At 39.6% G+C, this 17,306-nt stretch overlaps 1 protein-coding gene and 1 long non-coding RNA gene across 3 annotated transcripts; both read left to right on the top strand.

The window, feature by feature from the left end:
• Positions 1 to 1,158: 1,158 nt before the first annotated feature.
• On the top strand, positions 1,159 to 9,770 carry LOC124286959 (protein phosphatase 1D-like). Of its 2 annotated transcripts, none has more exons than XM_046723418.1 (5): positions 1,159 to 1,520; positions 5,225 to 5,400; positions 6,318 to 6,498; positions 7,039 to 7,244; positions 8,281 to 9,770. In XM_046723418.1, the coding sequence occupies exons 1-5, from the start codon at positions 1,217 to 1,219 to the stop codon at positions 9,520 to 9,522; spliced, it is 2,109 nt and encodes a 702-aa protein (XP_046579374.1). In that variant the 5' UTR covers positions 1,159 to 1,216; the 3' UTR covers positions 9,523 to 9,770. The 2 variants fall into 2 exon arrangements, with proteins under 2 accessions (XP_046579374.1, XP_046579375.1); XM_046723419.1 differs by lacking the exon at positions 1,159 to 1,520 and adding an exon at positions 2,340 to 2,561.
• A 1,336-nt stretch (positions 9,771 to 11,106) lies between these two features.
• On the top strand, positions 11,107 to 12,217 carry LOC124286960. The gene is made up of 2 exons (XR_006901155.1): positions 11,107 to 11,305; positions 11,490 to 12,217. It is a non-coding gene; the product is annotated as an uncharacterized LOC124286960 (long non-coding RNA).
• The last annotated feature ends 5,089 nt before the right edge of the window (positions 12,218 to 17,306 follow it).

The raw sequence follows: 17,306 nt of genomic DNA on the forward strand, positions 1-17,306 counted from the left end.
GTGATCATATAACCTATCATGATGTCCTCGTGTTTCCTTCAAAACTTATAACACGCAGGATTGTAAATAATTCTAACAAAATAATCGCATTTCTTTCACATAACATTGAAATGTATTGTAAGCAGCAAATTGGGCCAAAACATATTAAGACAATTATCTTGTTTTCGAGGTATGAGCATTTTACCGCCTGGTCGTGGAGTGCGCATGCGGAACGTGAAAATAATATCTGTCAATCATCCGTACAAGTTAAGTATTGTAACAAACAAGCATGGGATGGTTATGTTTAGTTATACCACAACAGTCACCAGTTACCGAGCTACCGTTCATAATTTATGGCTAGGGGATGGGTGATGATGATGATGATGATGACTTAAAGGGGGTCACCCATTTTGTTTTGGGGAGGGTGGGCTCATCAATTTTGTACACATGTACTAGGGGGTGGCCATTGATATTTTACATGACATTGGGGTGGGGGGGAGACTTTGTACATAACTTTTAGGGGGAGTGGGGTAATTCACATTGTACATGCTTCTCCATAAAAATAATCATCAACGCCCCTCCTCCACCCTAGCTATAAATTATGAACGGTCACTTACTTGTCTCTTAGCTTTAAACCCTATTTTCTTCGGAGAACCGAGTATATTTGATGTTATATTATATCAACATGAAAACCCGGGCAATAAAAAAACAACCCAGAAACAAATACGTCCTGTATAATTATCAAAAATCAACGTTTTCCTTTATGCAACGAAATAAATATTCATTGTGGATAAACGTCCTACGGAGGAGGTAAAAGGTTCACGAAGTAGATAAATAGTAACGCTAAGACATTTAGACATCTACATACAAGAGAAACAAATCGAAGGCATCTGAAACCCTAGAATTGTGTCCGGCATCGATCAATATCTGTCCCTTATTTTAATTCATTATTTTATATATGTATTCAATAGTATAATTTACATAATCTGAAATATTATAAAACATACGTTGAACCTAACAAACTTTAAGTAAGTAAGTAAGTAAGCATGATCCTGTTATGGCACGGGAAACCCCAGCAGGTATTTTCTTCGACGTGTCACGTGCTACGAGTAATGTTTGTTTCTATATATAGAACATCATGGGTCATTTACTAGCTTCAGCCAATGAGAGTGAGGCTGTGTTTCCGCCGTTGTGTTTGGAGGTTATCCATGTCGTGTACCGAAAGTATCTTGTCAAAATGACGAGCAACAAAATTGGTGTTAACCTTAGGGTGTCTGGAAATTCGAGTCAAGGTGGTAGGCGTTATATGGAAGACACACATGCCACAAGATTCATTCGACAAGATGGTAAAGACTATGAGTTTGCCTACTTCGGAATCTTCGATGGACATGGCGGTCCTGAGGCATCACGGTTTGCGCGAGATAACTTATTGGATGAAATAACAAAATACGGTGCATTTTGGAGTGAAAATGACGAGGACATTATGTGGGCTATACGAAATGGATTTCTTGACACGCATCAAGCCATGTGGAGAGAAGTTGGTAAGTGGCAATTGTCTAGCGTGCTGAGCCTTAGTGACTTCGTTCACTGCCGAGATATTTTCACTCACACCCAGATTAGTCGTTTTCATACATGTATCTATCACTGTCCCACACACAGTTGATAAACCAATTTAACTAAAAGATTACAAACGACTAACATCTGTGTTAATGTAACTCACTATTTTGGGCTAAATGACAGAACGGAAGTTGTTTTAAACTGTAATATCGCGCGCTATTTTCGTAGCTGTTCGGGTCGTCAATAATATAACTTCACCGGACATGGCCGTTCAGTGTCGTTTGTATTGTTTTTATGATCTCTTGGTTTATTGTGAACATAATTTTTTTATTGATTAGTATTGAATCAACGGTATTCTCCAATTGGGACGTGTGTGTATATATATAGCAAAAGTTCTTTTCGAAAAGTAAATTTAGCGCGTATCAGAATCCAAGCAAAATCAATTCCGCGAAGCGAGAGAAAGGTGAAGGTTGTCCAACGTTCGTGTCTGTGCTTGATCATGGTGGTGGCAAAAGGGATAGGCCAGTCAGTTCGTGTCCGGTGCTTCCGTTCACATTGTCACTAAACAGATAGAATTGATCTGTTACTTTTTCGCTCAGTCTGGGAATAACAATCTTTTCGTAAATCTGTCCTGAATTTACTGATAAGTAACACTGAGAACTGAGGTACCTTTCACACAGATACCTGTACTGCAAAGTAACTTTGTATCATAAGGAGATAAGATAATAATGGATTACAATTTTAATGATGATATTGTTTCTATTACAATTTTAATGATGATATTGTTTCCATAATCAATGTCGGTTACAGGTACCTACAGTATTTAAAATATATATATATCAGTTGAATTAAATTACTTTTATCATGTTCAGCGCTGCCTTTTGTCTCTTAAAAGTGCAATGGATAACAACAGGAAAGATCGTGATACATGTGCAGGCAGATTTTAAGCTATCAATGACATTGACAGATTCAAATTAGAGAAGACTGGCTGTCAGTTATGCACTGAAGACAAACACGGAACACAGGTATAAAAAGTTGACCAACAAGGCTATGCAGTGGAAAGACAATAGGTAGTAACAGGGATAATCTACAACAGGGATAGGTCACTCGCTTGCTTTCTTTACCATTTGTACTGATTAGCGTGTGCCTCGTCATGCACCAACGCACACAATGACTTGGTTCGTTCCCAGCGCAACTTCGGCTGCATTATACAGTACTTCAGCCAGTTTATTGTATCAATCGGAATTTTACACTGAATGAATGAATGAATTATAGCAGGAATTAAGAGCAATGGCATGGACATTGACAGAATGTTAACTGACACTGTCACACACCCCTCAAAAACAGAAAGTTTAAAACTATCACAAAGCGTCGTAAACAACTTTCCAGTTTTGTCAAATACTAAGATCAACGAGAAAGAAAGAAGTTTTAGAACTATAACACTCAAGCATCACAAGCATCAATGGTGGATAAGAACAGATCGTCGATATGTCATATTTTTCACACACCTCAAATACACCCTAACAATTTTTATAAAGTTATAAAACTATCACTATTACTTGCAAACACCTTTCAACTAAAGGTATATTTCCCTTCTAAAAATTACACGAATATGTGAAAGAAGTTTTTAGTGATAAAATTTAATCTTTCTTCGCTGTGTACCTAGAATTGAAGCCAGTGAGCTACAACATGCCGACTTGAAACTTTACTACAAATCTACTGTACTAATACTGACACTAATAACAATTTTTTGACTTAAAATGAAGTGACAGAATAGGTAACTTATCAGCTGTTGAAAATAAAACGGGCTCAATCTTAAAAACTAAGCTGACGCCATATTGGCTACACTGGTCACGTGACGAGGCATACGCTAAGGGGCTTTTCGAGGAGTGACCACTCCCCGTTATATAGTCGCCCTGGTAGCAATAAACTTTAAACATTACCAATTTTAAGTAATTTCTGTGTAGCTAATGTAGTTTATGAGATATCACTCTCCTGCAACAAGTTGTTGGTGGGTATTTTGATAATCTAAATGAACCAAAATGGTTAAAGATATCAACTGGTATTATTTTGCCATGTCTGATAAATGTTCTCATACGCTGATACAGCAGCATACAGTGACAACACATACTCATGCATTTAACCATGCCTTAACCACGCCTTTCCACATTTTACACTACAAGGATTTAAGAAGCCAACTTTCAAATGATTATAAATGTTTGGGCCTGTACTCTTCTGCTCAATGCTGTAAGTGTCTAGCAGTGATTATGATAATGCAGAGATGTCATCTTTGAAGGGCCACTGTCGCTATGATCACAACCAGTGTGCAAAGTAAGCACCTGCATGATAGCACATGGCTTCTTTTTCTTTCTGGCTCTTGAACAAATAAACCAGGTAGCCTGACTTGCCAACATAGTTTTCATTGTAGTGGGGTGTAATATGTAAAATGTCATTTCCCGTCTCAAAAAGAACATGTTCACTTGAAAAAGAATACATAACCAATATCTTTTGCCATTGAGTTGTCCTCCACTAGTTATGCCAGTGACAGATTGGCAAGATTGTAGTTCTGCTACCAGGTCACTCCTTGCACGCACACACACACACACACACACACACAAAAGACAGTGAAAAGACTAGTGCAAATGTCAGCTGTCTAGTGCAGATGAAAGTTATTACCTACACTGATGCATCGTAGTCGCTACGAATTTTAGCCTCGAACTACGCCAATACGATTGCACAAGAAATTCTATGAAATTTGAAGACAATTAATTAAAATTTCGGATATGTAGACAAAAACATATTTTCGTCGATTAAATACATTTTCGCCAAAAAGAGACAACAAAAGAAATGTAATGCTGATAATTAGGAAATGTGCTGCTGGAGGTATGTGAAATTAAAGCTTCACTCCTGATTAGTGTCATATCATTTTTCTCAGAAATCATTATGATTTTAAGTATTTAGTTGACTACTAATTTGATGGTCAAACTACAAATTTTGATCCTTGAAACTACTATTTGCAACACTCTTGGGTTGGCATCTCTGGTATACTACCCTACTTTTCTCAACCATGTATACAGTCTTAAACAGTGCAGCCAGACACATTTGTAGTTTATAATATGGTGAGTTAGTTAAAATTTCATTTGTGCTTAAGGCCCTTAAAGGGTAGGTTTAACATATGAATATGGTCATGACTGATGTTCAAACACAATGCAAAATTTATGTACATTTATTTGCAAATAATCATTCTTTAAATAATGTGAATATTTTCAACAAGTCCCTAAATCATGTTTATAATACATGCGCGCCAGAATATAATTTTGTCAAATTTGGTATGACACATACCAAGAAATATCCTTGGATGTAAGTTGATTGTGTTAATGATATTTTATTTATACTGAATCTACCAGGGGTGGAAATAACCCATTGCCTGACGTCCGAGTCCAGTGTTTTTTTCTGTCGGGCAAGCAAATTTGTATATCATGCTGTACCGGTGTCCAGTTGACTTTCCAATGTTAATTATGTTGTTTATTTAAAAAATCAACAAGAAAACGGACGGTATAGCGGAAAAATTATCAGGGCAAGTGATTTTACATGTGACACTGTACTGGAGTACACTAGCAATTTTAAAGTTATTTCTACCCCTGTCTACTATGGTCAGCAATGATAAACACAGGAATTTCAATTGCAGACAAATGGCCGAAGACCTGGAGTGGACTCCCCAGCACAGCTGGCACTACAGCCAGTATAGCCATTATCAAGAACTGCAAACTTTACATTGGACATGTTGGAGACTCGGGTATTGTGCTTGGACTTGACAAGGGTCCTCCAAATGCAGTTTTCATGGATGCCAAGTGCCTTACAAAGGTACATATACATCCTTATTCTGGACCCCATTCCACTAAGTGATTTTTATGATATATTAATAATCTTTTTATATAGTGCCGAGTTCCATCTAGGCTACTCACAGGTGCTTTGTGTTTCCCTCGATCATTGGATGTCCACCTCAACAGCACTTCGATTATCAATCTCAACTCCCTGGGGAGCATGCAACTCTTGCAGCCACTATAGGCGCACCAAGTCAGGGGTGGAAATAACCCATTGCCTGACGCCCGAGTACAGTGTTTTTTTCTGTCGGGCAAGCAAATTTGTATATCACACTGTACCGGTGTCCAGTTGATATTCCAATGTTAATTATGTTTATTTTAAAAAATCAACAAGAAAACGGTCGGTATAGTGGGAAAATTACCCGGGCAAGTGCTTTTACATGTGCCACTGTACCGGAGTACACTAGCAATTTTAAAGTTATTTCCACCTCTACAAGTTAATGTGGCTTTCCCATCCTTACGAGGTTTTTTAGTATTGAGGTTTCTGTAGCTCCCATATTGAAATATAGGCTTACGATGGTAATAAGATCACTTTGTTGAATGGGCCCAGTATGCTGTGTGACCCGTGAAGATCTGGGTTAGAATTGGTCTTCAGTAACCCATGATTGTCGTAAGAGGCGACTAAGGGAATCGGGTGGTCAGACTCGCTGACTTGGTTGACACGTCATCGCATCCCAGTTGCGTAGATCGATGGTCATGCTGTTGATCACTGGATTGTCTGGTCCAGACTTGATATTTACAGACCGCCACCATATAGCTGGAATATTGCTGAGTGTGGCATTTAACCAACCAAACCAACCAATGTGCTGTTGTGAAGTGTTAGCCAGTACTCTCCAGGTACCACCAGCATGTTACCATGTTACAGGATCTGTCAATGACTTTGTATGTATTGTGTAGGAACACAAGCCTGACAGCCCGGAGGAGAAGTCTCGGATAGAGAACTGTGGTGGTGCTGTGGTGGCCAAGTCAGGTGTTCAGAGGGTTGTATGGAGTCGACCAAAGGTGCACCACAAGGGACCCATCAGGCGCAGCACTCAGATTGACAAAATACCCTTCCTGGCAGTTGCCAGATCATTAGGTATTTTATTTTGTTCCCCATTACCAATGTAAGAAATACATTCAGAACATATATTATTATGAAAATATTACCAGTGGGTTACCTTTGTTTGAAGTCATTTTGGGACTGCCTCAGTCACAGTGAAATATCTGGCTCCCAATAGCCTCCACATTTAGCATGCTGAATTCAGCTCACAGGTTTGACCCGCCCCAGATATTTCTCCTGGTGGTCCATGTTGTAAAACTGGGAAATAACCATGCTAATGCCTTATGGAGGGACATGTGCCTGACCGTAGTAACAACACTGAATATAGATGATAGGGTTATACATTAAATCACTTTTAAAAGGACAAAAACCTTCATTGGAAATAATTCCAAGTTACAGGAAATGCCAACACACATCTAATATGATGCACTATATACAGGTAGTGTTTAGTTCATTGTTGTTTGTACATTTCTGTGGCAAATATCAAGGACAGTTGTTTAACACTAACAGTGTATTTGTTTCTGGTGTGATGTATGACAGGTGGCTATTGTGACAGTGATCCATGTATGTTGCCAGGTGACTTGTGGAGCTATGACTACTTCAGTGAGAAGTTTGTGGTGTCTCCCGAGCCAGATGTGGCGGTTCACAAGTTGGACCCCCAGCGACACAAGTGTCTGGTCTTGGCTTCAGACGGCCTCTGGAACATGCTCAAGGCTGAGGAAAGTGTGGCCATTGTTTCAGATCTGGAGATGCACTTCGAAGACAGAGTCGTCAATGATGAGGTGTGTGATATTGGTCATGCTTTATGGGCATCATTACTCCCCAGTATGTGAAATCAGGAACACTGTTAGTGAGGTGGCTGATAGTATGTGTCATTCTGCCTCCATGGCAGGGACCAAGTTTCAACCTACCAACCACTGCTTTGTCTCGTCTAGATAATCTACTTCTGTATCTGATTGTCACCAGGATTTCAAACAAACCCTCAGGACAGTAACAGTATTTTGTAAACATGACGGCACGATTAAGCATTCAGAACTTCTACTGATGCAACCTGGAACTACAAGATGCAGCTTCGTATTAATACCAAGTTGCACCTATTGCATGTAATATTTTGATTTTCAAAGAACCCAGACTTAAGCTTGAAACAAATTGATGAAGAACTGACGAGCAGCATTGACTCTGATGACAAGAAAGACAGTGATTGAATGACTGTTACTGTTCGGTTCGTGTGCAACCACTTTTTGTCTTCTTCATGTAGGTTTCATTTAACAATAGAGTTACCTCCCTTTAAACATTTTGCCAGGGCAGATTTTGGAAAGTAGCATGAAGGTAGATGTGAAGTTTGACATTTATTGAGTATTTGATATCAATAATTTGTGAGAAACAGAAGATAAAGCTTTGTGGAACTTGCTATCTGTAGAATGTGACAGCACTAATTTGAATTTGAAATACGTTTCAAATGTTAAACTAACTTTCCATATTGATCTCTAGTATTCCCCTCCATGTGTAGAATATTTGTGTGTTTTTGTCAAATCTATTGCCATACATCTTTTACATCAGTTTTACCTCAAATAATTTAATACTCTAGTATAAAATGTGTTACATAATAGTGTTATTTGTCAGTGCGTCCAACCTGCGTGATAAACCATTAATATACAAAAGAGGTCACATTGCTGGAACTACTTGGATAGGTACTATACAACAATGCAATGTCTCTCACTCAATAAACTTTCCTGCGTAGGTCAGTGCTACTACTGTACTGGTGTACGGCCCCCTGATATGCATGATGTTAATGTGAAGTGTTTGATTTGTTTACAGACTGTTCCTCTTAGCTACTGGGTGAATCCTGCTGAGCGCCTGGTTACAAGGGCCCTCAACAAGTGGCGAGCACGGATGATGAAGGCAGACAATACAAGTGCAATTGTTGTTCTTATTGATCCTCTTGGGCCGAGCAAGCTCAGCATACTGAAGAAGCGGAGAGAGGAGGCCATAAAGGCAAAGTCCAGCATGGAGGCAAGTATTGCTGATGGCCACAAGGATGACCAGGACACTTGTAGTTCAGAGAAGTCACTCAACACAGAAAATGCTGCAGCTTGTGAGCCACCAAGTACACCCCAGCAAGGTGCTACTCCTCTACCTCCGACACCCAAAAGTGCCCCAGCTAAACTGAGTACAAGACTGCTAAATGTTGGAAGGGACAGTGACAAGGAAGCAGACGAACACAAGAGCGAGTCCCGATCTGGAAAAAGTGCTCAGAAATTGACTCTTCCACATTTGCAGTCTGATGTGTTGGATGATAGTGTTCAGCTACTCGCTTCTCTAAAGACAACTCCCTCAGCATCTGCTGTGCCTCCTGACTCGGGAACATCGTCCAAACTACCATCTCTTACTTCTAATGGCTTTACCTCCATTAAGGAACCCAACGTTTTACCTCTCCGTGAGCCAGGAAACCAAAAGCTTGGTCCTTGGCCATGTTCCAGTTCCCCTGATGTACATCCAGTTGAGAGCTCCGATACATGGACAACCAAGAGTCGTGTTGAGAACGTGCGGACTCGATCTATGTCTGGGGGCAACTTACCAGCCCCGGGAGTGCTGTGTCAGCAGAAATCCCAGGGTAATAATGACAAGAATAAAGCCCCTCCTGCTGGATGTGAGAGAGTTCTGAAGCCAGCCAGGCTGTCTGGAGCTGGGAAAGTGCTGCGTCAAGAGGGGGAGAATCATTTGCTCAGGGATGCTAAGGGCAAAAATGGGAAGAGGAGGCACCAGGACTTTGTTGTGTCCAAGTTGGAGGATGTGAACAAGAATAACTCAAATGATATGAGTCATTATTGTACGAAACAGAAAAACAAGCATTCCAAGGGAATAGTCAGAAAAACAAGAAGGACTTTGCGACAAGCTAAAGATGCCGCTAAACGTGCTATGTGCCTTGAGAACAGTCTTTTCCTTGGGGGTAAATGCTTGAGAAACCAGAATAGTAGCAAACGAAAAAATGAAGATTCTCTCAATGGGCCTGTTGCAAAACGACTAAGGCGATCTGATTCAAAGACGTTCCCCTTATAGTCTATAGCAGAACACTTCACTTCACCTCAAGTATATTTACTATTTATGGTGCTATGGTATAGCTACTTCATAATTCTTCATGAGACCGGGCGGGGACTTTTATGATATAACCTTACAGATTCTGTAAGTGACAGCTTCTGTTAAAACCTCATTTGGCAAAACAAGGAAACTGTAGTTGGTTTTATTTACATTTATTTGCCTATTTATTTACCATGTAAGATAATATTGTAGAAGCTCACACGTTCAGACTAAAATCTACTGAAATTGATACCAAAATAAATTGTTTTGGTGCAGACTGCTCAGTGTTCAAAACCTGAAAACCTGAATATGCATCAGATACAGAGCTTGACAATTATTTTATCAATGGAAAAGTATGAATGATCATGTGCCGTGTATTTTAAGTTCAGTCAGTGGGTATGCAGGACATTTGTGTATATCACTGTCGGTTGAGAAAATGGTAGTTCTAAAGTGAGCCTTGATGTGTGGTGTGCACATATGTTGTGGCGGTATGCGCAACAAAGTTGTTTATTCCACTTTGAAGGGGACTCCTCAAAATACACCATCATGAGTTGTTCATTACAGTTAGATTAGCCAGTTCAGCACAGAAGAATACATATTCAGTAAGGGGACTTAAATTTCGCCTTAACCTGTGCTGCTGTAGGCTATCTTTCCACAACCAGGAGTATCAGTTTTACCACAGTTCAAGATAGCTCATGATCATGAATTTCTGTTTGTGTCTTGGAGATTACCATGGGGTTTGATATGACAGCAGACTATTATGCGTCATGGAATAAGAGCTATAAGTATAAGAGACATTAATGTGATGATATAATCCGGGGAATCCATTTTGCTAAGGAAACAATGGTTAGTCTGTCGCCCATCATACACACCTTAGTCTGTCTGTGCATGAAACCTTTGCACCAGTATTCAGCGAGCGCATATACCACTTCAGACACATTAAGTTATCATATTTCTCAGTAGATTCATGTTATCAGTTGGTGGCTATAATCACAGATTTGTCATCTTGCATTGTTCAGTGTTGCACAACCTTTGCCACTGATATGCCAATGTGTTACTGAAATGTTTATTTGGTTCTGTAAAGTCAGAGCTTGTTGTGTAGTTATACTCTGAGCTCAGGGAATGTGCATTATCCAGGTACACTACTTAATTACCGATGTTCAGCTTGGGCTGCAGCAGGGGCAGATTACTCCCACTTACCTAGCAGCTAATTGACTAGCCTTAAAAGTTTACAACTTTTTATTGTGTACAGTGGATTTTAAGAGAGAAGAGCAAACTTAATGACATTTTCTTGCTGCCATAGCAACCCATCATGCTCTCTTTAAATATTTTAATTGTATGTTATCACTTAACCTGAAATGATTCACTACCATTTTAACCCAATCAGTACAGGACACGATAAGCTTTATTCTGTTTCAATATGTATGGTGTCACATATTGCATTAATTATTAGCCTGTCATATGGTTTACAAACCGAAGTTTGGCCTTAATCAGAGGATCATTTGTTGTGCTAAACTATTCCGTAAGGTTAACTAAGACATGGATCTTTATAGGTTAGCACAGATGTAAGCTTCACATAGCACTTCAACTACATGGATCTCTATAGGTTAGCACAGATGTAAGCTTCACATAGCACTTCAACTACATGGATCTCTATAGGTTAGCACAGATGTAAGCTTCACATAGCACTTCAACTACATGGATCTGTATAGGTTAGCACAGATGTAAGCTTCACATAGCACTTCAACTACATGGATCTCTATAGGTTAGCCTAACAGATGTAAGCTTCACATAGCACTTCAACTACATAGCACTTCAACTACATGGATCTGTATAGGTTAGCACAGATGTAAGCTTCACATAGCACTTCAACTACATGAATCTGTATAGGTTAAAAAAGTATGTCAAAGCACATTCACACACCACTTTCACTACTAGGATCTCTATAGGTTAACGAAGTAGGATTGATGTAGTGCTACAAGTATTGAATCTATGTTACCATGGTTATACATGTATTATTATCAGTGCAATGTGGATTGAGGTCCTGCTCAACATTATATTTTTTTCATATGAAGTACATTCACACAGACAGTGATGTCTCAGGATAACATGGTCATCTGGCCATGGGAGGTATTTCACACACACCCTAACCAATCAGGCTTTAGCTAAATAGCCTGTCCCATCTATGTATCATTTTGGCTGGGATTTCATATACTTTCAGCTGATACATGGAAACTGTTTTTCCTGTTACACTGACAAATAAGTGGTACTAGTGGGTGGGGCTGGGGTATTTTCTCACAATATGTCCTGACAAGTGATGGAGAAACGGAATAATATACAACAAAGCATCTATCCTGATTGTAATAATTCCAACATGAAAGTGAAGTAAATCATTCCACCATGCGGTGAAATACAGGGAGAGTAACAACACCCTGGTGATGGCATCCTTGCCACACCTTAGTGTTCATGGTTTGTGGAAGACAGTTCAATGTTATTCCCAACCCAGGCTGGTCTGAGCACTGCCATAATTGTACATACTACCCAATATATTTTAATCATATCTGAGGCAGCACATGAACTTTTAATCAAGATTTTGTACATTTTGCTATGTCAGTTTGTAGAAAGTACTTATGTTGTATATATTATCAAATTATGAAATAAAACTAAATTATGATGATTGAGTCTTATGTGGTGAATATGGAGATGAGAACGTCAAATGTAATACATTGTTGGTAATTTGATTAACAAAAGAAGACAAACTGTTTTGCTCCCTCTCTTAATTCTGTCATTCTGACAGCCACATAAGGCCAAACAATGAATGTTGTTGATCAATCAGCTTGCGTGATCCAGTCATCAACCAGTTTCCAACACAAATATTTCTGCTTACATTACATTATTTGGATTTAATGTAAGTGATCAATATTTCTTCAGCAATAACTGATCAGTCAAACTTCTTCAACTGATAACAAGCATATCCAGCATGATGCAAGAGGATTTATCTTACCTTCATGTAAAATACTTTAATTTCATTGGTCAATGACAGTTTAACAAGTTTCTGTGTCACCCTCCTAGGAGGGTGACAACTGGGAAAAATATTACCCATGGTAACCATCAAGCTCTCCGCTGAGAAGCTGAAGCGCTACCAATCGTATGACGTCATAATATGACTCATGCTGTACCCGGAGTTTGAAAACCGTTCGATCAGCTGTTTTTGTGTTCACTTTGTACAGATTTATTTTATCGACTTTCACTGCTTTATTTAAGCTATTTTATATATTGAGTGGTTTGCACACTCAGCTTAAACATAATTAACAACTTTTATAGCAGCTTTATGCTTGTCAGAATGTGTTTCACTGATGTTAAAATTCCAGGCGAGAGGCAGACGCCATTTTGTTTGCATGTCATATAGTCGGTTGCGATCTTGAACATAAGATGATATTTTCTACATTTAACATGGTGGTAAGATAAATACGTTGTATGCTTCTCCATTGGGTAATACGGTCTGATGTACGCCTTTTTTTAGCGATTTCATCCCTCGCCTACCGGCTCGGGTAACACTGCTACAAACAGGCATACATCAGACCGTATTACCCGAGCGAGAAACATACAACTTATATGGTCACACAGTTCGGAAGTTAAGTGGGGTTGGGGATATAGGACTATTCTCGAAACTTCTTAAGCCCTACGAACTTCTTAAGCCCATTCTTAACACATTGGCTACGATCAAAGTTAAGAATTCTTAGGGCTACGAACGTTTCGAGAATAAGGGCCCAGGTTTGTCCATCTTTTCATCCGTTGCTCTGCTTTGAAAAGTTTACTAAAATACCTATTTAAGTTGGCGAAGTGATATTTTACACACTCATGCTACTGGTCACAATGTCAAATGAGTTTGAAAACAGGCATCATAACTTCATTTATTAGAGTTTTGGCCTTTGTTTCATGCTTTTCAACTCTCTGCGTACTGCATGAAATGAGGACGAGTGTTCTCAGAAACTAGCAACATGAGTGAAAGTTTGCAAACTATTCTCAGAGATACATATCAGTTCTACAATTTGTGCCCTAAAATATTTTTCCCAGAGTTACTTCCCTTACTACATGTTTGGAGATCTTGAGCATACACAATTATGTCCCTTGATCCATGTTATTAGTGCATGGTGTCTAAATTGGGATAGTTTTCTCAGTAACTAGAGAAACAAAATGAAGTCAAGATTGAGCCAGAAATGGTGCATGGATTTCCTGAAATGTAGTAACTAAACGTAAGTGACACTGACTTCACTGGCTGATGTCTTTCAACGGAGCACTGAGAGACACTGTCAGACACACACTCTGAGGGATGGAGAAAAGCTCTGGAGTGATAATGTAAAAGCGGATGAAGGAACAGATTGGAGTGAATAAACAGGAGAGTCCGAGTGATGAAGGCGTATGTACATCCGATTGATGAAGGAACAGAGGCTTGAGTGATGACATACAGGCTTTAGTGATGACATACATGCTTGAGTGTGGTCTTACATGTAGTGTCAGATATAGAGTTCCATCATTTAAAAATATATGTTTGATCTCAAATGGATCTCAGAATAATGCTTCATCTCCGGGGATACTAATTTCTGGGGGTGGATCCAGATGGGGGTAAAGAAACATTTCCCTGAGGACACTGCTATTTGAATATAGTTTTTGTGGGGTCTGGCAGGCAGACTCTGTCATTATGTATGAGTGAGGCTGGTTGTACAGCTCTTGTCTGTTGCCCCAGTAAGCAGGCAAACACTGGCTATCACAGTTCATCCTGACTAATGAGTAACAACACATGTGATGCCTTTAATGGTTGACAGATCTTACGGACAAAAAACACCAAAAGAATTCAGAACAGAATTTTCATTTATTATTGACCAAAGTAAGGCCAGAAATGCTTGGAAAATGCTTTTGGCAATTATTTGATAATGGTTGTTATTTCAGATTCAAAACTCATATATAATCATTCATACCACCTCGACCTAATATGGCATATGAGTAATCACGATGTACCATTCCCTAATCATGATTACTCGGAAAAATATTGAAAAACTTAGAAAAAAATCCATGGTAGAAACACTTCAAAGAAATAAACTATACTGTGACCCACCTGGCAGGCAGACAGGGTGACAGCGTTATGTAATGCATGGGCAGTGCATGTCAGGCAACTCGGCTGATGTTAACGCCGTCCCGCAGACGGTATTCGTCCTCGATTTTGAGAACACGGTCTTCAGCCTTTTGCCACACTTCTGGGGTAATTCTTGCAAAAGAAGCATACACAAGCTCTTTAACGTCTGAAAGTGTGAATGTGGTATTATTGCGAGCAATAAAATTCTTACAGTTACCCCAGATCAGCTAGATGGGATTCAGCTTACAGTGCCGTACTGGTGTACGCAGAACTATGTGGCCTTGTTTTGCAGCTAGTTCGTCATTGATGTACTGGACTGGCTTTTTGTGCTGCAGGATTTTTTCCATGAGCTGGGGCTTTGTTTCTGATTGCCTGTAAGGCACGTTACAGGAAGTGAGAAAATCCTGCAACTGAGCCTTGAGATTGCTCATGGTGGGTGTGATGGTACGAGAGACACGCAGGTTATGGTAACTGGCGTTATCCAAAATGATAACGCTTGGTTCGTCCAGCTGCGGTAAAAGCTGATGTTCAAACCAATCCAAAAATATCTGCCCATTCATTTCGCTATGGTAATCACCATCAGATTTCTTGGCCTCAAAAACAAAGTCACAACCCCCAACCAGTCCCTTGCTATGGGTACCAGCATGTAAGATGATCAGGCGTCTACCTTTGCCTGATGGTAACACTGGTGCCTTAGAACAATCTGAATGAAGCCACATTACACCAGGTTTCATCAAGCTATATAATTTGAAGACTGCCTCCGTGGTGTAGTGGTTAGAGCGGAAGGTCGGGGGTTCGATCCCCGACCGCGTCATACCAAAAGACGTTAAAATATGGTACTTGTTGGTCCCTGTCTGGCTCTCGGCATTAATGGGTACAACAAGGACTGGTCGGCTCGGAGTCAGTATAATGTGTCTGAGTGGGGTATTCATGCTTCACTGCGGCATGGTATCTCAGTGAGCTAGCACTATAAAACCAGCTTAAGTCTGGGCTAGTACAAGCAGCCGCACATACACATACACACGCATGCACGTCGTCATATGAGCCAAATATTCTCAAGAACGACGTTAAACCCAATTTCACCTCACCTCACCTCATATAATTTGAAACCCCATATTGCTGTATTCTTCAACTGTTCTGAGATAAGCTGATCGCATGGACAGGACTGAGTACTTTTCTCTAAACACAGCTCTGTCATCTCCCCTTTTGGTGTACCTGAACCTTATTTCTACCAGAGCTACAATAAGTGTGGTTTCGAGACATTTATTATATCTTTGATCTCATCTTGTATTTTAGCACACGTTGGTGGGATTTTGCGTTCATACAGTTCATATACTGCACTGCGTATGACACCCTTATCAAAGCTATCCAGTTTGTGTTTCCTACTTGGTTTTGATTTTGACACGACCCCTGAGGTAACTGATTTATTTACAACTTTGTAAACCTGACTACATGTCAAATTAAGGGCTTTACACATTCTATAGTAAACCCTGTCGTAGCTGACGAGAGGTTCCCCCTTTGTCTCCAGCATGAAAAACTGGTACAAATTTGAAATTAATTGTTCAAGTCGCATGTTGCCAGTTCAATGCTCATACACGAAGTGAAACTTCTATGGGTGAACAAGATTATCTATGCGATTTGAATTTAGACTTTTTTATGTAATTATTTTGAATATAACTACTACAAGAGTTCCATCCTTTTCACATATAAATGTTAAAAAACAAAACTTTTTACAATCATTTATGTAATTTAAGTAGTTGAGGCTATATGAATAATTATAGTCTGTATTTCAAAACTACAGTTTGTACTTAGAATATTGACGAATGTTCGTAAAACGTCAAAAGTTCCTCCTGTGAAGTCACCCCTCAAGTGCATTTTTTCATCTGAGCTTTAATATCCAACTAGGTAGAGTCGTACATGTATCATATACTAGTATGTGCTTTTATCTTGTGTCAAATTCATCACATTGATATTGAAGCCAAAAAGCATTTTCCAAGCATTTCTGGCAATATAATGTGCAATAAAAAAACAGCAAAATCATCAAGTCTTTTCACCAACTGTGCTGTATCAGCTCAATGCAGGTAACCAAATAAGCATCCATCTGATTCCATAGGTTTAACTCATGTCCATCAATTTTAACCATCACAGGTTCTGCATCAAGTCCATCTGTTGAACACTGTCACATGTTCTCCATCAACTAAGTCCATCTGTTGAACACTGTCACATTCTCCATCACCTCAAGTCGGCTCAAGTCCATCTGTTGACGCTGTCACATGTTCTCCATCAATTCAAGTACATCTGTTGAACACTGTCACATTTTCCATCACCTCAAGTCCATCTGTTGAACACTGTCACATTTTCCATCACCTCAAGTCCATCTGTTGAACACTGCCACATTCTCCATCACCTCAAGTCCATCTGTTGAACACTGTCACATGTTTTCCATCAACTCAAGTCCATCTGTTGAACACTGTCACATTCTCCATCACCTCAAGTCCATCTGTTGAACACTGTCACATTCTCCATCACCTCAAGTCTATCTGTTGAACACTGTCACATTTTCCATCACCTCAAGTCCATCTGTTGAACTCTGCCACATTCTCCATCAACTCAAGTCCATCTGTTGAACACT

The sequence above is a fragment of the Haliotis rubra genome, unplaced genomic scaffold, assembly GCF_003918875.1.
Source record: "Haliotis rubra isolate DU_JTF1 unplaced genomic scaffold, ASM391887v1 Scf397, whole genome shotgun sequence".
NCBI lineage: Eukaryota > Metazoa > Mollusca > Gastropoda > Lepetellida > Haliotidae > Haliotis > Haliotis rubra.

Bases quoted from the DNA above. Each gene is read 5' to 3' on its own strand.
- LOC124286959 (XM_046723418.1), top strand. From the start codon at position 1,217: ATGACGAGCAACAAAATTGGTGTTAACCTTAGGGTGTCTGGAAATTCG. The intron at 6,499-7,038 runs GTATTTTATTTT...GTATGTTGCCAG, and splicing joins GGCAGTTGCCAGATCATTAG to GTGACTTGTGGAGCTATGAC. The intron at 7,245-8,280 runs GTGTGTGATATT...ATTTGTTTACAG, and splicing joins ACAGAGTCGTCAATGATGAG to ACTGTTCCTCTTAGCTACTG.